The 22,438-nt window shown below is 39.8% G+C and overlaps 1 protein-coding gene across 1 annotated transcript; it reads right to left on the bottom strand.

Moving 5' to 3' along the window:
- Window positions 1-489: 489 nt before the first annotated feature.
- On the bottom strand, window positions 490-22,351 carry WDR88 (WD repeat domain 88). Its single transcript, XM_062604928.1, is given in 11 exon segments — window positions 490-875; window positions 2,306-2,398; window positions 2,786-2,854; window positions 5,036-5,118; window positions 12,319-12,503; window positions 14,925-15,070; window positions 15,884-16,007; window positions 16,474-16,536; window positions 18,345-18,433; window positions 21,535-21,645; window positions 22,226-22,351. Coding segments are annotated over 11 exon segments (1,203 nt in total). The 5' UTR covers window positions 22,328-22,351; the 3' UTR covers window positions 490-737.
- Window positions 22,352-22,438: the final 87 nt, after the last annotated feature.

Genomic DNA, 22,438 nt, shown 5'->3' with positions numbered 1-22,438 from the left:
TCCTTTTCTTGCGCTTTTCACCTTTTAGTCTTCACATATGGCCTTAGGGTTTGGTCGGTATCCCAGCCATAAACCATCTGCTTCTCCCCCTTATCAGTAGATTCAGGCATCTGCTTTTCCTTATCAATAGCTGCTTATCAATAGGACCAAGTGTCTGCTTTTCCTTATCAATAGGACCAGGTGCCTTTGTTCTGCTTAGCAGGCGTTTACAACAGACAATAGTTTTGTTTAAGCAAGCAAATTCCTCTAACCCCCTTGTACAACCCCCCTGTACATTGGTCAACTCTCTGCATCAAGTTCATGGTTTTATTCATGTTTTTTCCCACAGAACTCTTCCTTATGTTCACTGACAGCATCAGTTCTTTGCTTGCCATAGTAAAGAAGAATGGTTTATCTAAAGAATGTAAGGAAACATGTCAATAATTTACATAAACACATTTTCTTCAGTAAGACTGACCTTCAAGTGGTATATTCATAAATTCACCAAAGGACAGGTAAGTAATTTTATTCTCTAGTACCAAGGACCATAAGTAAGATTTCTACTCCTGTGGATTTTAGTCTTTACCTGATACATCCCAGCTGTTTAGTGGATTAGTAAGATCTATTTTATTATTCTTCATACGGACTACTACAGTAGGGCAAGGTTAGAGGAAAGTCTTAGCTTTCTACATGTGTTACATAAAGATGTACAGACACTCCACTTAAATGCATTAACATCCCAAGACTCCTAGTTTAATTTAAAGATCAGGAGAAACAGTAGGTGACAATGACAAAATTTTTCTCCGTGGAGAAGACAGATGACAGAAGACACACTTGGATATCATTTCAGAGTCACTACGTTGCAGGCACAAGAAAGGTCTTTCACACTCTTCACACTGGTGTAAATATAATTTTAAAAAATGGCATTTCAGTTAATCACCTATGACACGTGCATTAATTCACACATGAAGTTACAGCTCGATATACACATGTACATCTATATCTAGGTCTGACTTCTGAGATGCACTGAGTCCGTGTGGTTTGACACACATAGTGCTGCTCAAAATTTATTCTGGGGATAAATGGTTTGGAGGTTTTTTTCTGACTAAACCCCTATTTTTATGTGAACTCTGATTTTATTTCTTTCAGCTAATAAACTACTATACTTTACATTTTTGGGTGGCCTGATGGGTATTCAGCTTTTAGCTGTCCTATCTTGGCAATTAGCACTAGATGGTTTAGGGCTTTTTTTGCTTACTTTTTTACCTGATCATTCTCTGACTAAAGGAGACATGAAAAAAAGAAAAATAATAAATGGAAAAATTGTCAGATTACAATAATCTTAGATGAACTATTAAGCCACTACAGTCAGTACAAATAAGTTTTTCCACTGACTACATACATACTCATGAAGTTTAAGGCACTTTTATCAGAGAGAATTTCCTACTTGCAAAACTGTTTACAAAAAGTTTGAGACATTCTTCTAATTTTTTGGTATGCTTTAAGTTTTGCTAAAATGCACACACACAAAAAAAAAATGCCTGTATCAATGTTGACCATATCCTCACATTTCTGTTAATTGATGCTTTTAGGAATGTACACATTTTCACTGCTGGCACATTTGTAAAACTTATTTAAAAGCTTAAAAAGTTGCTACCTGCTTTTGAATACCTGCTGCTGAACAAGAAAGTCTGATAAAAATAATATAGAAGAAAGAAAAAAAAAGTTATTTTTCATGCACTTTCAGTTAATGCTTATTGACAAGGAGGAAAATGTACACAAAGCTCTTTCAAATCCACTACCAAAACCAATTGAGGAACTGTAATAAAAAGCATGTTTCAATAGTATTAGGCTTGTTAATGTTCTCCTTTCCTAACACCTCTATCTAATTTATAGAAGTCAAAATACATACAGTCTCAGCTTTAAAAAGACACTCCTTTCAATTCCTTTAGCTGGTTTATGTTCAGGAGCACATGAGTATTACCTGCCTTGGTCTAGTAATGCTCATGTCTAAGCGGCCAATTACACTGCAGAAGCACCATGAGTAGAAAACCAGAATATGTTTATTTTTTAAAGTACACATACGTGGCTGTTTTTTCTAAAATGAAAAATGCACCTGTATATGAAAATTGGTGTCCTTACCAAAATCAACTTTTAAAAGGCCTACATCCCACTCACAAAGAAGGATTTGACAATTTTTGCAGAGAGAACAAACACAATAAATTTGTGTTTTCAGCCTAGAAATCTGACGGCTTTCCTTTTAACATTCAAATTTTCTGTCTGAATAAAATACAAGGTGTAATTAAAAAAAACAAAGTGATTGAACCTGAGCAATTTTTGAGCCTCTTTCTTTTCTGATTTCTGTCACTGAAGGTACGTCATCCATCTTCTCAACATTCCACAATCACAAAGTAGAATCCTGAGAAAAAGACGCAATTATTTTGATAGTTTTGCATACTACCAAAAGAGAGATTTATATCATTTCCATAAGGAAGAAATCACACCTCATCAGATGAGCCCTCTCAAAATGAGAGCTAAACTCTCTCACATTTAAATATCATGCCTTTGGAAACTATCTTTAGCAATCTGAAACTTCCCGCACATTTTAAAATAGCCAGAAGTAAATGTACTTCCCAAATTCAAGATCTTCTGTAATTGCTTGAGAAAAATACTGATCATAACTTAGCACTTTCATGCGCAACTTGACCATTGTTAAATAATCCCCAAAAAGCCAAAAACAAGAAATGAAATATTCACACGCATTTATAAGTCAGTTCTTGAAATCACATCAGCAATTAGCAATTACCTTTGAGGTTGAAAGAATCCATTTGTTGTTTCTGCTGATAGCAACATCTGTCACCCAGTCCCAATGACCCTACAGTAAAGCAAAATGTGTTTATAACTCACGGGGGGGGGGGGGAGAACTTATTATTTTTATCATAATAAAACCAACTATTTGTACCATAAATCCATTTTGAAATGCAGTGAGAAAATTCTTATCTAGACTGCCTGAAGTCTCATCACGAAAAAAAAGTTATGAAGTTCATACTTTCCTACAGATACCTGAAAACCTGTGGTTGTTACCATCTCTAGTAAGCAGACCCACAGTTGAAGCACTCAGAAGAATGACAGCTACACAGCTACCATGGGTTTAAGCTCCATTTAAGCCTATATCCTTTCTGGTTTTTAAACAGTTTAATAAAGAAATGTGAAGAGAGAGTGGACTTCTGACACTCATTACCTAAAAACTCTTGAGGCTGTTTATCAGGTGATAACGGAGCTGTGGGAACAGACAGCAGCTTCCCCCCATTTTAAGGGAAGGAAACCAGTTCCAAAAGCAGGCCAAGTCATAGTCAAGCAGCTGTGTAAGATATCCTTGTTCACATTAACAGGAGCACAGCTGATTTGAGGTTAACAGCATTGAGGCAGCATAAGAACAGAAACAGGTTAAACTCTAAAACAAATTATTTACCAGCTAGGGAGATTGTCAAACATGAATGGTATTAATAGATAAAATTCCTAGATTTTAAGAAGGCATGGTTATCATTTTGACAAATGGCACACCTGAGAAATACAGTGTAAAATGAGCATACACTTTTCCAGCACACAGCACTCAAACGTGTACATAAAGCATGATTTTCATAGCAACATCTTTAAAACATGCTTTTAAATTTAGTTATGAGCCCAGAATACAATTCTACCAAGGCATGGATACTAAACTGGAATTCTCCATAGTTACAAAGATAGCAGCATTTACACAGATGCCTTCTTTTTTTTATGGGAAGCCAAGTTAGTTACAGTGATTGCTGTGAACTGGGAAATTTACAGTACTTGTGTTGTATAAAGCACCAATACTGGTGTACTGTAACTGCTCAAAAGGTTTAATTAGAACAGTTCCAATTCCAGAGGGTAGGTAAGTTTACCTTTAAGGCAACAAGCGTAAGGCACAGGCTTACAAGCTCTCCTATATGAAGACGTTATTTTGAATGTGACAGCAGTTGAAAGCTACTCTTAAGCCCAAGGTTTAGAATGAAAGTGGTCTTTTCTGAGATCTTCCAGGTAGGTTTGTTCATGAGTGTTTTAACTACATCTTGAATAGGAGATGCAGTAAGTAAAAAAACCCAAAGTCCACTAAATCATAAGACAGGAAAGACCCAAGGTTGCAAAAATCTGAACTCTGACATCACGTGACTTTTCTGAAACTAGTATTTGCAAAATGCATGCACATAACTTTATGAATACTGTTAATCCTTTTCTTTGATCCACATGTCTGATTAGTGGATTGTTTCCACTAAAATAAGAAATTAAGGAAAAGCGTTGTAATACAATATGGTATGTTTGCAAAATATAAAGTCATGATGGTACAAAGCAAACCTAATGAGAGTTAGAATTTTTTTAGTTTATTTTATACAGGTATTACTTTCTGCCTCAAATTTTGGCTAGTATTACCATGGATATGGAAGAAAAGAGAAGGCCTAGCTCTAAGAATAGCTAAATACTAAATGGCTACCTTATTTGCAGAATTGTGCCTCCTAAAAACTGTAAGATGTTGGACCACATTCCATCACTATAAGCAGTAACATAACTATGTAACCTAGCTAAGCTCAACACGGATATTTGCATTTCTTCTGAATGCTTCCCTTTTAATGTACTGATTTCAGTGGACATAAGCATGTAAACACACAGATATGCAAGAGTGTGATATTTCAAAATGAATATATGCACTATTCAGGCTCTTGTTACTTGCTGGACGAAAGCCTCTCCTAAAATATAGGTACAAGTCCATTCAGCACAATCCTTACATGAGCTTGTTCACAAAAAGAGAGTTTTAAGAGCTTGTTAACAACTGACTTGACAAAGGTAGTATCTTTGTAGCTAATTGTACAGGAATGTACTGTTCTAGGAAATTAAATGACACAAATCCAGGATATATTCCTGCTTGTATCTAAAAAGGACAGGCAAGGGTATTTGTCAGCTAATGAAATACACACTTTTGAAAACAGCAATACATCTTACAGTTTCTCATCAAACTACTGACCAAATAAGAGCTCAGTACCTTTAAGCTTAGCTTTTTATAGCCTGCATCTATATCCCGTATAGCTACAGCTTTGTCATATCCACCAGACACGACAAGGGATGCTGAAATGTAAAATCAGAATACTGTGTTTTATCTTTGCTTTGTCATGCAGACTAATAAAAGAGGCTCCTTCTAACACTGAGTCAGACTTTATAAAAAATAATAAATAATGAGCTATTAGTCATAGCTTAACAAGGTAGAAGTTCCTTTCAGCTACTTCTTGTTAATGTTCTTAATTTTGTAAATATTAACACATAAATTCAGCAAGCACACAACGGAGTGGAAAAAAAAAACAGACATGGAGATTTTGTTGATTTAGAAAAGTAAGGAGAATACTTTCAAAATTGTACAACTGTTAACAAAAAAGTAGAGGTCAGTGTGGAAAGCATGCTTTCAGATTCAATAGTTACAGGCCTATCTGCATTTGCGTGTCTTCAAGATACAGGTACATTTTTCCCCACAGAGTTGCTATGTATTTATTTGGCTGTCTAACACAGGAGACATTGTTTTCCTATGACTGCAGATTAACCTGCTGCCACCAGTTCAGGAGTCACTTCACTGAAGTACTGAGATATGAAATTGCAAAAGAAACAGCCAATTAGACCACTATCTACAGAAATTCGTATTAATCCATCCCAGAAGAGCAGCTGTTTTAACCCTGTCTAGCCAGACAGCTTGTTCACTCACTCCCAGTCAGTGCTGCCGGGCTGAGAGCAATCGAGGCCCCCCCCCGGGGCTCTCCCCTTCCCCGCTCCCGTGAGGGATGGGGAGGAGGATCAAAAGAGTGCAACTCCCACGGGTTGAGACAAGAACAGTCCAGCAACCAATGTACAACACAAATCACCACCGCTACCAACGACAACAATGATAAGAGAAAATAACAAGGGAAGAGAATACGGTACCACTGGCCAAGAAACGAATCCAACCCAGAAGCCCATGTCCTTCCGGGTAACTCCCAGTTACCCCCCACCTCAGGCATGATGTGCTATGGTATGGAATACCTCCTTGGCTAGCCTGGGTCAGGTGCCCCGTCTCTGCTTCCTCCTGGCTTCCCCTCCTCCCCGGCAGAGCATGAGCCTCACAAAGTCCTTGGTCAGGGTAAACATCACTTAGCAACAACCAAAAACATCAGCATCACCAGCACTGTTCCCAGGCTGGAAGTCAAAACACAGCACTGCACCAGCTACCACCAAGGAGAAAAATGACTGCTATTGCTGAACCCAGGACATTATCCACCCCTTATTCCATACCATTCACGTCATGCTCAGATCCCACATTTTCAATATACCATCGTTCTCCCCACATATATACATCCATATACACACAGACCAAGAGAAAGAGATCATTTTCTTAGTGCATGGACCAATCCCTATAATGTTGCCGAGTCCATTCAGCCCATGATGTCAGGTTCCATCTCCTGTAACAATCATCTTTCAGGGCAGGAAAGACTGTGTGCAGTATTGGATTGTTGCCTGCTGATGCTGGTCGTTCCTTTACTGCGGAACTCATCCGGTTCATCAAAGTTCATTCTCTGTTGAGATGATGGTTGGAGGGAAGTCAGGGCTAGTCGCTGGTGACCTGGAGACATCTAGTTGATGGGCTATAAAAGTATTACACAGCAGGCAACAGCATACAATTAAGTTCATTGGCTGTTTTCCCCTAAAATCAAATCCCCTTGAGGTATACATCGGACTTCCCCATCTTCCCGCATTACCCACCAAGTATATCCAGGTCCCTGAGCAAAAGCAATCCCACGAGTGGGTTTGCCTTTACCTGAAGCAGGAATAACCCAGCAAATTCTTCATATGCACCACGGGAACTTTGTCCCCCTCTACAATATGTAAAAGTTCTGACTGGGCTGGGCCAGCCCTGTTGGCAGATATCCTCTGGTGTTGACCAACCAGGTGGCCTTTGGTAAGTGTGTATGCCAATGCTTGAAAGTTCCCCCACCCATTGGTCTCAGTGTAGTTTTTAACAGCCCATTGTACCGTTCGATTTTCCCAGAGGCTGGTGCCTGGTAGGAGATGTGATATACCCACTCAATGCCATGCTCTTTGGCCCAAGTGTCTATAATGTTATTCCGCAAATGAGTCCCATTGTCTGACTCAAATCTCTCTGGGGTGCTGTGTCACCACAAAATGTGTTTCTCAATGCCAAGGATAGTGTTCTGGGCAGTGGTGTGGGGCACAGCGTATGTTTCCAGCCATCCAGTGGTTGCTTCCACCATGGTAAGCACATGGCGCTTGCCTTGGCGGGTTGGGCAATAGTGTCCATTGTTAAGTCCACCCCTCGATCACGAGCCCATCTATATGTTGCATCTCTGCCCTGACGGCCAGAAGTGTCATGGGCCCACCGGGCCAAAAATAATTTACCCTTATGTTGCCAATCTAAGTCCATCTGAGGCACTTCAATCCTAGCCTCTTTATCCACTTGTTGGTTGTTCTGGTGTTCCTCAGTGGCCTGACTCTTGGGTACATAGGCATCTACATGGCGTACCTTCACCACCAGGTTCTGCACCCGGGCAGCAATATCTTTCCACAGTGCAGCAGCCCAGATGGGTTTACCTCTGCGTTGCTAGTTGCTCTGCTTCCATTGCTTCAACCACCCCCACAGGGCATTTGCCACCATCCATGAGTCAGTATAGAGGTAAAGTACTGGCCACTTTTCTCCTTCAGCCGCGTCCAAGGCCAGCTGGATGGCTTTCACCTGGCAAACTGACTCGATTCACCCTCTCCGTCAGCAGTTCCTGCAGCTTGTTGTCCAGGACTCCATACAGCTGCCTTCCATCTCCGATGCTTTGCCACAATAAGGCAGGACCCATCAGTAAACAAGGCATACTGCTTTTCACTTTCTGACAGTTTATTCTATGGTGGGGCCTCTTCAGCATGCATCACCTCCTCCTCTGGTGACATTCCGAAATCTTTGCCCTTTGGCCAGTCCATGATGACTTCTAGAATGCCTGGGCGACTGAGATTTCCTATTTGAGTTCATTGTGTAATTAGTGCAGCCCATTTACTCCATGTAGCATCAGTTTCATGATGTGTAGAGGAGACCCTGCCTTTGAACATCCAGCCCAGCATGGGCAACGGGGTGCCAGGAGGAGCTGTGCTTCAGTGCCAATCACTTCTGAAGCAGCTCGAACCCCTTCATAGGCTGCCAGTGTCTCTTTCTCAGTTGGGGTATAGCTGGCCTCAGATCCTTTGTATCCCCGACTCCAAAAGCCAAGGAGTCGATCTCAAGTCTCCCCTGGAGCTTTCTGCCAGAGGCTCCAGGTAGGACCGTTCACCCCAGCTGCAGTGTACAGTACATTTTTTACATCTGGCCCTGTCTGGACAGGTCCAAGGGCTACTGCATGAACTATCTCGCGTTTAATTTGCTCAAAGGCTTGTTGTTGCTCAGGGTCCCATTTAAAATCACTTTTCTTCCATGTCCCATGATAGCGAGGGCTTACAATCGAACTGTAATTTGGGATGTGCATTCTCCAGAACCCCACAGCACCCAAGAAAGCTTGTGTTTCTTTCTTATTAGTTGGTGGAGACATTGCTGTTATCTTCTTAATCACATCTGTGGGGATCTGTCTACATCCATCTTGCCATTTCATTCCCAAAAATTGCATCTCCTGTGCAGGTCCCTTGACCTTACTCCGTTTTATGGCAAAACCGGCTTTCAGCAGGATTTGGATTATTTTCCTCCCTTTCTCAAAGACTTCTTCCGCTGTATCGCCCCACACAATAATGTCATCAAGGTACTGCAGGTGTTCTGGAGCTTGCCCCTGTTCCAGTGCAGTCTGGATCAGTCCATGGCAAATGGTAGGGCTGTGTTTCCACCCCTGGGGATTCAAATGGCATCCTAGGGTGCATTAGAAAGGGTGGGGTTAGTAGGTCAAGAGAGGGTCTCCTCCCCCTCTACTCTTCCTTGGTGAGGCCACATCTGGAATATTGTGTCCACTTCTGGGCCCCTCAGTTCAAGAAGGACAGGGAATTGCTTGAAAGAGTCCAGCAGAGCCACAAAGATGATTAAGGGAGTGGAACATCTCTCTTATGAGGAGAGGCTGAGAGAGCTGGGACTCTTTAGCTTGGAGAAGAGGAGACTGAGGGGTGACCTCATCAATGTTTACAAATATGTAAAGGGTGAGTGTCAGGATGATGGAGCTAGGTTTTTTTCAGTGATGTCCAGTGATAGGACAAGGGGCAATGGGTGTAAACTGGAGCATAGGAGGTTCCATGTGAACATCAGGAAAAATTTCTTTACTGTGAGAGTGACAGATCACTGGAATAGGTTGCCCAGGGGGGTTGTGGAGTCTCCTACGTTGGAGATATTCAAGGCCCGCCTGGACAAGTTCCTGTGTGATGTACCCTAGGTTACCCTGCTCTTGCAGGAGGGTTGGACTAGATGATCTTTTGAGGTCCCTTCCAACCTTTGGGATTCTGTGATTCTGTGGGACTGATGTGCCAGGCCATCTGATCCACACAGTCCAATAAATCCGATTGTCCCCTACTTCCACCTGGCTGGAGGCAGGGCCCCTCTAATGGTCATCACAGCATTGGACACTTAAGTCGTGGTGAAAGGGATTATTCTTCGTTATCACAGGAGCTGGAGTAAAATCAGCTCTTCCTTTCCATCTGGGAAACTGCTCACCAGAGACTGAAGCCGTAGCTCTCATAGGACGATCAGTCTTGGCCCTTGCTCCCCTCTTCAGTTCACTCACCCGTTCCTCCAAAGCTGAAGTAGGTTTTCCATCCCACTTTGTCATGTCTTCTCCGTGATCCCGCAGGTAAAACCATAGGGTAGCCCGTGGCGTATACCTCCTGTATCTCCTCTCTCGAACAATAGGACGCCTTTTGTTAATAGCTGAGATGTGTGTTGGTACACACGAGGAGCTGGATAAATCAGATAGATCGTCCCTCAATTGTTTCAGGTCCTGGGACAGTTTTTCCACAGCTGAGATGATGGAAGGGGCAAGATTGTCTTCGAACTCTAGGAGTTTATGAACCATTTCATCCACTGTTAGTGGTACTATGTCATTCCAGGTTACTGTTGCCAATGAATGGGCATATGATGACAGTGCATTCCATGTAAGTTTTCGCCACATGGGTCGTGTACGTTCAACTTCATCTGGATCTATGGGTGTATCCCCCTTATTTGGCTTGATGTGATAGATCATCTCTACGATGGCCGATTCCCTCAGAGACTGGATGCCTTTGTCTTTAGTAGTCCACTTGTCCGAACAACTCATAACATTGTCCTTGTATGGAGACTTTTCTTTCACAGCTGCCAAGAGCCGCCTCCAAAGACTGAGGGACATTTTCTCTCTTGCAATTGCTTTGTCAATTCCCCCTTCTCTAGCAAGTGATCCCAGCTGCTTGGCTTCTGTACCTTCTAGTTCATGACCATCGGCCCCATTGTCCCAGCATCGGAGTAACCAGGTGATGATGTGCTCCCCTGTTTGGCAGGTAAAATCTTTTCACATATTCCATAGCTCGGTTGAGGTCCGAGGTCAAGAAGTTACCTCTTCTTCTTCATCATGTGATGATGACTCCTGATCAGATGCTAGACCGGGTGTTGAATTCATTGTTTCTTCATCTTGCTTCACCCTTCTTGCCTCTTTTTTTGCTTTTTCTCTTGTGTACAGGGGCAACTGATATTGGTACGAATTGGTCCTCTGGTTTGGCTGCAGTGATTATCACTGTGGTTTGAGTAGCGACTGTACTTGTTGCTGGGTGTGGTGCAGCTGCTGTGCTTGGAGCTGGGGTAACCGCGCTGTCTGTTGCAGTCGAAGTTTGAGCAGCTGCTGTACTTGCCACTGGGGTAGCTACGCTGTTCATTGCAGCCAAAGTTTGAGTAGCGACTGTACTTGTCTCTGGGGGTGGTGAAGCTGCTGTGCTTGGAGCTGGAGTAGCTGCACAGAGCTTTGCCCGCGGATCCACCAATATTCATTTCCTTTTGAAGGTGCTGGATAGTGTTGAACAAGGCCCTGTAAGAACAGGTCAAGCCCCAGCACGTTGCCATGATTTGTCCATCTCTGGTATGGACAGAATGACCACACACCTCATTTAAGTGTTTTACTAATTCTTCTGGATTTTGCAGTTGTTCGGTGGTGAAATTCCAAAGTACTGGAGGAGCCCACTGACCTAGATACTTGCCCATACTATCCCACACACCCTGCCACTCATGGCTGTCCAGCCTCAGGGAAAATCTCTTGGTCCTCCTGCACCGTCATTTGACCCCAGACAAGACCCAAACCTGACTCTGCTTAACTCTTGAAATCAGCCAAAACACACTCTGTAAGCGTGCCAGCATGGTGATCCCCATCAACTATCAGCAAACAAGTCTCAACAGCATTAAAAGGCCATTCAAAAACTTCAAAACTCTCAAATGTAAATGGTCTGGGGGGAGGACTGGGAGGGTAAAAGAATGTCTCCTTCACAGATTGACTACCTGAGAAGGAGAAAAAAGATGTGTAATTGCTAAGCACTTCTATTATATACCTCCCAAAGTATAAAGGTGGTGACCACACTGGGAACATAAGCCAGATCAGTTTCATGATCAATGATTCTATTGTATTACAAGTCATTACCATAAAGTACAATGAGACAAAAGCCTTAGCCCAAGCCCCACACTTGAAAAACACTAATACAGCAAACACCGGATGGAAGTAAGATACGATATACTGAAACTGTGAGATCAAGAGGAACAACCTTGAGTGCCAGTAAATCAGCATTGTGACGAGTGACTATTAATCCGGTCAGATCTGTCGTTATCTCAACCCCTTGAGCCCCACTCTGGGTGCCAAAAAATAAACTGTCATGGTTTATACCCTAGCCAGACAGCTTGTTCACTCACTCCCAGTGAGTGGTGCTGGGCTGAGAGCAATTCTATACTGAGCATGATGTTCTGTGGTATGGAATATCCCTCTGGCAAGTTCAGGTCAGCTGTTCTGGCTGTGCTCCCTCAGTAACAGAGCATAAGAAACTGAAAAGCTCTTGATCAGGGTAAGCACTACTGAGCAACAACTAAAACATCGGTGTGTTATCAACATCATTCTCCAACTAAAGCCAAAACACAGCACTGCACCAGCTACTAGGAAGAAAATGAACTCTACCCCAGCCAAAACCAGGACATCATTTTCTCATAGTCAAACATGTTATAATTGGAAATGAAGAATTAATTACCTACATGATTACAGAATGGTCATTCATGGTTTATCTGAGATGTTCTATGCATAGGTATGAACATACATTGTGCACTAATAGATAACTCACCATCTTGGCTAAAAATGCAGGAACTAACAGAACCCTCATGTCCTTCATTCAAGAAAACAGGTTCATGACACTGAAATTCTCCTCTCTTTATATCCCATATTTTTAAGCTTTTCTCTCAGGATGCGGTGCACAAGTAATGACCAGCAGAGGTAAAGCAGCAATCTGAGATAGCATTGGTGTGTCCCCTGAAATACAGATAAAAACTACAGGAAGAATGAGATTCGGTGACCATTACAAATCTCTCGGAGAACCTCCTGCAACATCTTCCACCCTGTCCATCAAGTAAAGCATCTTAAGTATATTCTGAATTTTAACCATATGAATAGTTATGGAAGTCTCTGGAGCTGCTTACAAACTCACAGCCAGCACATGCTTTTAAATCTCTTATGGGATTAGGTTATTTTGCAGGATTGAAGCCCAGCTGTTAAATGTTGAACACAGTTTAACAAGAAATTGTTCAGCAGCTACAACACATCTTATTAAATTACAAAAAAAAAAAAAAGCGCCAGCAATTTTTCATGAAGTAAATAGCATGCATTTATTTCTACATTTAAATTTCAACTCAAACATTCATAGGAAAAAGATTAAACAATTCTAGATTCAAGTCTAATTTTGGAAGCAGCAATACCCATCAGAAAAGAAATCTGGATGTTCCAGAACTGGGTGGGGTCTCCAGTGCTTCCTGAAATCTACAGTGGGGAAAGGATTATGAGCATCTCTTACAGGAAACAATGCTGTAGTCAGTGCAATTTAAAAGAAAGATTACAATGTCCGGATTGAATTTCCCATCCAAAGTAATTCCTAATTCGTCAAAGACAATTTTATTACCATGTTTAAAGGCAGACTCTCTCTCTCTGGTTATTGTTTTAAGAATTTAAAGTTAAATTAATTGAGTTTATTTAAAGCCATTGATATTTTTAACAGTTGATTTGACATCCCTATTGTTGCATACTTCCTTCTTAAAATGATAATAAAATCCTAAATAATGTGCTTACTGACTTCAGTGAGAAACGTACGAGGTAGACAAGTGAAGGCTCGGGAGATCACACTGAGCAATGCTCCTGGCACTGGGCATGATCTTCTCCAAAAGCATATAGGGAAAAATGATCTGTTCTCAAGAGAGTGGTTGTAATTGGTTCACTGTGAAAATGAAACTACAGACTGCACTGTGGTCCTGAAACCTGTCCTATTTCATACTTCCATTAACAATGTAGGTAATCAGATAAAAAGTACAGATATGAAGCCTAAGAGGGTCTGCAGTTATACAAGGGAGAAGGTTAAAATTAAAAATCTATAATTATCTTCACAAATTGAAGAAATTCTCAAGAAAATAAAAGGTTTATAACCATCTCTATGGGAAACAATGTTGTCATCACTATAATGTGCAAGAGTCTTACAGTGTTTGATCAATAACCTGATATCTGGGGTTTGATTTTGGCAAGTCTGACACTCTGTAGTAACATACAAATAATCAACTGCCCAGATAAGGAGTTGGAACAACAGACTACACTGCAGTTCTCTAAGAAGTATGTAACAAATACTGACTCCTCTTCACCACCATGCTGTCAAACAGAGTAAATCTCTTTGTGTGAAGAGGCGCATCCACAGAGAAGCATGTAATAATGATTAATTTCATATTTTTTCCAGGTAGAGGAAACACATTATGGGGCCATATAATTCAAGAAAATGTGGGCCAGTTGGAAAGATTTCAGAGATCAATAAGAATGATCAGTAAAATAGGAAATAATAATTATATGTTAAATGAAGAAGGATGGTTTAATCTACTAAAAAGATTACTTCAGTAGCTATAATAAAAGTTATATGAAAATGTAGAAGAAAATAAGAGAATAATTTGATCTCCAAGTTTGAGGTGGATCTGAACAGAAACATACTAGCTCAAGCTGCAGCCAAAATAGTCCACCTTAGGAAATCCTGTTTAATGATTAATGCAGTGAAACAATGGAACAGATTGTTTTAAAGTCTGTCAGGTCTTAAACAGAGCTCATTAGGAGCTGGGTTGATCATCCCATGGTTGCTCTGAGGCCCATGAATTTTATGAAGGGCTAAGGTGATCTGGTTGCAGTGCAAAACCTAATTACCACAAAATATTTTGCAAGAACTCATTAGTTTTCAGCTCCCAACATCTAGGTGTATTTTGTCCTTTTCATCTGTATTATTTTTGCTTCATGCTACAATGTTTTTAAAGGTTTCTCTATTCTAAGTAACGTTTTATCTCCTCATTCCTCAATTATTATGCATTCTTCCCAATTAGTAGAAATCAGTATGAGAAATTTACACTGCAGTACCATATTGCATATGCTTTTACCTCTACATATATCCAGGAACACAGAAGGTCTAAAAAAAGATAAAAGCACTAGAAATGCTTACAGCCATCAAAATACAATTTTTCAATTATTTACAGCAGGAAGCTTGAATGGACTATTTTAGTCACACTTCCTATATATGTCATTTGCTTGTGTACTACTTCCTTTAGTTCAACAATTATTGTTCATTTTCGCTAGTATTAACCTTAGAATAAATCTCACTGATAATTGTGAAAGCTACAAATAACACCATGGATAATGAAGTGTAGTATTGTTTCTTACTCGTTAATTGTAATTGAGGTGGATCGTGTTATCATATTCCATAGCTTTATGGTCTTATCGTATGATACTGAAGTCACCCTCTGGTTATCAGGATCAAAACAACATCTTGTGACTGTACTTTTGTGATCAAAATGCATCAAGTGAAACTATTAGTTATTTTGAATAATTACATCTGGATCTCCAAACACAAACACTCTAATTTCAAACTTGCTGTTACACTGGCCAGGACACCACCTCTCCTACCTAGCAACGAAAGATAGGCCTCACAGTAACTGCAGATATGACAAAATATGAACCTGTACCCAGGCACACACATACACATACAGTGTAAATTCACATGCTGCCCTGTAGTAAAATTTCTGCTCCATTCCTGAAAATAAGTCTGGAAGTGTGGCCCTAATGACAATGATAATGCCAACAGACTCTCAGGGAGCACTCATCTAATAATACTTTGAGATCAAATAGGCCTATTAAAGTATGTAAACAAAGTATGTCCTGATAGTGTCACCCAACAGAGGCAGTCCTACTACCAGTAATTCATTAGTTGCACTTTTTAAATTCAGATGATTTTACCATCTGACAGGAGCATGTGCTAATTTAACGTGTGTGAGACTGCTCATATATTCTGAAGCTGATTCTGCATGAATGGCAAACTCCCTGACCTGCAGTCCTGAGTGGAAGCCTCGTGGGACTGAGGCCTCACTAGCAAAATTATTGATCAAAAAAACGAATCAGTGCTGGTCGCATTCTGGCCCATTATCTCATTTTTATAAGCTTGAGCTAAAAAATACTGCCTTTAATATCTTACAGGGAAGTTTCTTTCCCCTTTCTCAAGTAAGGATATTTGAACTGAATTGAATAGTTTGGTTTTCTCAGTATTTTGTAATAAAAGAAGAAAATTCAAGAGCTGCATGAGCAATACGTAAAAGTCTTAAGTCTTAGCCTCAGATGTGTGCCACTAGTGTTGTACTTACTGAATCAAAAATATGTATGGCAATTTCTCTGTCAGAACTAGGTATCGCGTATCTATCATCAGAAGAAATATTGCATGAAGTTACAATGCCATCATATTCTGCTGTCCAATGAAGAGAAAGTAAAAGGTTTTAGAAACATGTTTGACAGAGAGTCTTACAGCAAACTTGATATAACCTAGAAGCAGCTTCAGAAAGAAGGCTTTTGATATTGCTTTGTTTTGGTAAAAGCTGATAGATGTCTTTATATCCAATCTTTCTATGTTTGCATTAGCAATAACCTTATACAGGGCCACCCTGTTCAAGTCCCAAAATGTCAATTTAATCTTAAATGTATCTTCTGAGACAGGTTATTATTATCATACCCTTATGTAACCGAGATATCTTCATCAAGAGACTTGCCCAAGATCAAGCATTTAACAGTACCAAAAGTAGGACTAGAAATGAAACCTATCTATCTACCCTAATTATATTGTATTGTGCTAATGAAGAATGTTGTGTTTATTTATCAATAACAAAGCAATAAACCTGAATTTTAGTTGTACCTTCTGCAAGATGCATTCAAAAGGATACATAGAAGCATTTTTCCTGTTTCCATATCCCAAGCCTTGACAGTGTTATCATATGATGATGTTACCATTCTAAAAATGATGTTAATGAAAACAGCAATCAATGTTTTCACTTAAAAGAACATTATATTAAAAAATAACTGACAACTTTTAATTCTGACAAAAATTTGACATCCCCACACTAACTTAAAATAGGTTTTTAAAGGCCACAGCAAAAATTATTGCACAGCTTAGCTGAGATAGAAATTAATAATAAAAATGTCATGTGCATAATTTTCAGTGCAAGCAGTCATCTCAATTTCATCTATTACAAGGTATTTAATTACTTCTAACATTAGAATAATTTTAAAGCCATTACAATGTCTTTAATGAATGTGAAGTGTTCTTGTTGGTAGGGTTTTTTGGGATTTGCAGTGGTTTTGTTGCTGGGTAACCCTCTACCACAAACACTGCTCTGCACATACACAAAGCCACATTAGACAACAAAGCTAGTCAATATGAGTTTACTAAAACTGGCTGGGTTTCCATTAAATGTGAGGTCAAAAACCTTGCAGAGTTTCATTAGAATATTCCCAAATACCTACAGTAATACTGAAAGTCACCTGATGTGACAAATATTTTTAGTACTGTTGACCTCTAAAAAAAAAAAAGCCACATTGTCACTTTTATACATTTGCCCAAGAAGCTTTATGCATTAACATTCTAAAAACTAAAACAACAATTATTAAAATGTTTATTTTCTCCATATATTCCTGCAACCCATATTTCCTGCGTATTTCCCCCTACTTCCTGCAAGCAACACAATCTCTGCTACTAAGCAGAAGCATATAATGCAAAAGTCCGTAAGAAGCTTATGAATCGGTGGCATTTTGGGAGTGGTTTCCAGGGCTCCATGCAGTGGTATTTTACTTGCCGTTTCACAATCGCAATAGGCAGTATAGCATGTCTACTATTCATAACCAAAAAACTAATTGGTCAACTCTAAAATCTAATAAAAATTGATTTGATCTCTGACTTAATGATAAAATACACAAGAAACAGAACCCCTGGAGACACTGCATGACCTACTTAACAGAACATTAATATATGCTGCAGTTGTTTTAATTATTAGAGCCACAGACTGACACTGGATTAAGAGGCATTTCTTCTTTAATTGACAAGACAGGCTTAATGGAAAGGCTGTAGAATATTAATAAATGATACAGACCGAAGAGAATTTTTATGAAGATATAAATCTTACTGACAGATGAACCCCTCAACCTCGGCTAATTCAATGTTGTTCTTTGATACAAGTGATACATACTTATATACTCCTTTCAGAACATATGGCAAAAATAGATTGACAGCACATATAACTCAGAAACAGAATTAAATTGAGTCCTTTACCCTAAAAGAGGCCATAATCTATCCGGCTAACCTCTCTATACCTATTAGACTATTCCAACATGTATTTCAGACAACAAAAAGATAGTTTAATTCAGCAGCCATTGTACAGAAAATGGAAAAGATTTAAGAGCTACTGTACAAACTGTAGGTGAGAACAAGGTGAAATTTATGGTAGTTCATGTGGATAAAGGAGTCTGACAGTAAAAAGAGTATGGACAGCATAAATGACAGTGCAAGTATGTAGAGAAGTACAAGGAGCAGATGGAGGAATGATGTAAGGTAAAATTTTAACAGAATGACTTACGAAGCACCAAATTCAGCAAAAGAAGTTTGATGTCATACAAGTTAGAAAATCATAGGAAGGAATGAAAAAGTAAATTATTTGTTCTTAATTTTGTACTAGATGTTTCCAGATGCACTGAAATTGAACCTTGACATCACAAAAACAAGGTGAATTTTGGTCTTTTTAATAAATTAAGACAGAAAACAGTCACCTTCTGTCATCAGGAGTCAAGCTGCACTCAGAAATTGGGGCAGTGTGTTGTTCGTCAAAAATGTGAATAGGAAAACCTTTCTCAACATCCTTGAAAAAATCCGAATTAGTTTAATTAGGAAGTGCTTTGCTAAATTGTAAAAAAAATACAAAGCATCACAAAATACAGGAAAACAGAACTCGTGAAACCAGTAAACTTAGTCTTACTTGAGTTACTCTCACAATCCCAGACTCTCTATTCCTTCTTTTTATTTCAAGACTGACTGAAACAGCATTCTTCATCTAGCAGGCTTCTATTTATCTCCTGCACATCACGTTAATTTCCACCAGAAATTTCTTGAAAATAAACCTCCTTAGAGTCCCATACTCAAGTCCATACCTAAATCCTGGCAAGTATTTCTTCATAAATTTAGGTTGGAAAAAACCTTTAAGATCATCAAGTCCAAATCAGCACTGCCAAGTCCACTACTAAACAATGTTCCTGACTGGCACATCTACATGTCTTTTAAAAACCCGTAGGGATGGCAACTCCACCACTTCCCTGGGCAGGCTGTTCCAATGCCTGACAGTGAAGGAATTGCTGCTACCTAACCTAAACCTCCCTGGTGCAACTTACGGTCATTATCATTTTCCATCATCTTCTACCTACTTAGTCTGTTACACAGAGTGTTTTAAGTGATTTCAGGAAGGGACCACCTTTTTGTCATACATGTATAATGTTCAAAACATAGTGCAGTCCTAACACATGAGTAAAGCCCTGAAGTTCTTTAGTAACAGAACTAAAATAATGTATCAAATTTTACAAATGGATCATGGTGCCTGACTGTAAACATCAAAATAAAACAAACCCAAACAAAAACCCCAAACACAGACACACACACAGGAGGAGAGCTGCCATGCAAAGCAACTCACAGATCAAAGTATCACAGGATCAGTCATCATACCTTCATCTAGGCAAATAATCTTTCATTTCCATAATTAATCCAATTAACTCAATTAGATTTTTGTTTGCATAAGCACCAAGAGGTTTCAGAATCAAGAAGCAGGCACCCTTCAATGTGCATTGTGCTTTTTCTTTTGTCTTCAATATGAGAATAAAATCTTGCACATCTGACCACTAGTCATCAAGTCTCATGTTTAAAGCTGCTTCCTTACAAGGACTCTCACTATCCCACTTGCTTGGTTCCTCTTCATAACAGGCAAAACTGAAGTGAAAGTAAATTTATTTTCACTTTTTCCACTTATTTTCTGAATGTGTGTCAATGCACTACAGACCCAATCAGACACAACTGGAATTGTTAGTAATGTCTCTAAGACTGAAGGGAAAATAAAAAAAACAAACCAAACCATCAAAGTTACTGTATGTTGTTCTGTTTTTCCAAGTCAAAAAAGCCTTGCAGTCACAAGTGCCCTTCCAGGCTCAACTTATCTTTGTCTGCTGTGCATCCTATTAATCTTTGTTTTCCGAAAGATGTGTGGATTGTCCGTGAGATACTGTCAGCTCTCAAGAGATACTTCACATGCTTTCTCAGTGCACTCAATCATTTGGTATCTATTCTTTCAAAGGAAAATAAAATCCTAAAGTGAAATATGTCAGAGCTGGCCTAACCCCCTGTGACCAAGTCCTCTGTGTTCTCCCGAATTCTAATTGTTACAGCTGTTCATGCAGAAGAGGAAGTTAGGCTTGTGAAGACAAAATTAGTCTTACCAAAATAAATGAACACAACCCTGCCTACACACGGCTGTCAGAAAATTCCCAATACTCAGGCAAATACTTTCACATAGATTCTGAAAAATAAGTATTGCTCAAGAAATACTGAGCCTTTCTTAGATAAAAATGTAAGAATCAAATTTCTTAGACAGATTAGCCCTCCCACACTTCAGGCAAGTGGCACATTATAGCCTTTCCAGCAAAAACTTCATGGACTTACCACACTTAAAAAAAAAAAAAAAAAAGGAATTTCTTATTTTTGGGTCTCTATTTCAGTTGCATGTGAGCCAGCTGAACACCATCCCACTAAACACAGAAAAATACAAGTTCCATTTCTGAGTTCAGACAAGGAGCAAAGTTTGAAACTGTCAACATAACAGTTGTTACTAACCATAAATGTCATGACTAACACACTGAGATACTTATCTATATTTCTCCTATCTACAATACTTGCTTAAGGTCTCCACATGTGTATTTACTTTGGAACTGATCTTTAAAAGACAAGACATTTTTTATTCTAGACTTCCTCATTTCTTAGATTGAGCCATCCATAGCCCCTGGATAACATCATGGGCTGGAAAAAGCGCCTGGACCTTCTACACTTTTGGAGTTCTTGGGCTTTTTCAGTACGTCTGAAAAAAAGGTTTAGATTATGGTAGAAACCTAGAATGGCATTGCTAAGAAGTCAACACTTCAGGTGTTACAGAATTAGTTCATCTGTATTCACATTATATTAAGTACTCCTATAATTCATTACCAATCCTTAAATTAAGTTATGACTGTTTACTATACACCAAGGTTAAATGTCTGCAAGCTATTTAGCATGGCTACATTGTCAGCTTTTTTGCAGAGAATTCAAGGGCTGGAATAACAATGTCTCCAAGCCTGCTTTTAGACTAAATTTAGATTCAACACCCAGAACCTGGACACTTCCCCCGTTCAGATCTCACTTTTGCCTTGTCGGGGTGGCTAGAATTTTAGGGAAACCCCAACTAACTACACAAAACTTGGAGGAAGAAGAAAATAAAAGGTGTAAATCAAAACTTAAATAAAAAGCAAGCAACAAAATGAAAACATTGAAAGTATGAAAACACTGCAGCCACGCTGATAACTGTGTGATCTCTTAAGTCTACTTCTCCACAAACAGCCACACACATAACACATGGGGAAAAGGAACTTTCTGGTGAAAAAGGGTAAGCTTTGCATACAAACTTAGTTTTAAAATATTAATAAACCAGTGCTCCAATTCAGTGTATGCCACATAGGCTTAACAAGAGTCACCTTTTAAAGACTGTTCAAAGCATAAACCAGGAGTTTTAGTATTTGTCTGTAACTGCAAACACATTTACAGCTGCTATTTTTAAACTCAAGTATCTTTAGACAGCTCCTTGATGATTCAGTCAGTCTTCCTGCCTGTATAGCATTCCTCATTTAATTTCAGCTTTAAGGTTTTTAATTTGTTGTTGCATTCACAACATACCTAGAGCTTCACTTTTTTATCATAAGAGCATGACAGCATTTTTGTGTCTCCATAGCAAAAGTGACAGGAGCTCACAGTGTCACTGTGTCCTCTCAGAATACCGAATTGGATCTGTAAAAGAATAAAGTAGTTTCCCTTGAAATCATTTTTGACAGCACAAAAGCAAGAACGGGAAAAGAGTATTTCAAGTTCCATTTGTCGGGGAAGGGTTCACATCCTCTCCTGGGTACTGGGTGCGCATTTACCAAATCTGGTTGAGGAAGAAAAGTTGATGGATGTAGGTTTTGTTTTTATTTTTCTGGAAAGGAAAGAGGTTTGGTTTGTTTTCCCAATTGTTCTTCTTTTCATGAAAATAATAGTTATCTTTAAATCTCATTAAGTCTCTTGAGTCTTTCAAACACTTGTTTCCTCGATATGGCCCAGAAAATGCCTGCACATGAAGCTCTCAAGCTGAGAATAGCACATCTTAAGCTCTTAGGCCACGCCATTTCAGCCAAGACCATTACAAATCTTGACAAGGCTTTTCTTCAGACATTTAGGACTTCACTCATGACTGTCCAGCACACATCTGTGTGTTAGCAAAACTAACACAGCTAACAAACATCTAGCTGCCATGAGTGTTAACCACGCAATGCAACACCTTTCCAACCTCAGCTCCCACCATCCAGCCCTCCCTCCCCTCCCGGAATACCCGCGCTGCCAGCTCAGGGTTACCCCAGCTACCCTCCCTCAGGGAAGGCTCCGGCGGGGGCCCCAGGGCCAAAAAGTCCCTACAGCTGCCCTCCGCCGCCATAGCGCCCCGCGCGCTCCCTCAGGCGGCGGCAAGGCGGCGCGGAGGGCCGGGCCGCAGCTCTCCCAGGGGACATAGGTTCTGTGCTCGCGCGGGCGCAGTGCTGCTCCCGCC

This window comes from Pezoporus occidentalis, unplaced genomic scaffold (genome assembly GCF_034315485.1).
Source record: "Pezoporus occidentalis ecotype Australia unplaced genomic scaffold, CSIRO_AGI_Poc_V1 ctg89, whole genome shotgun sequence".
Classification (NCBI taxonomy): domain Eukaryota; kingdom Metazoa; phylum Chordata; class Aves; order Psittaciformes; family Psittacidae; genus Pezoporus; species Pezoporus occidentalis.
This window is presented reverse-complemented; position numbering and strand designations above follow the sequence as displayed.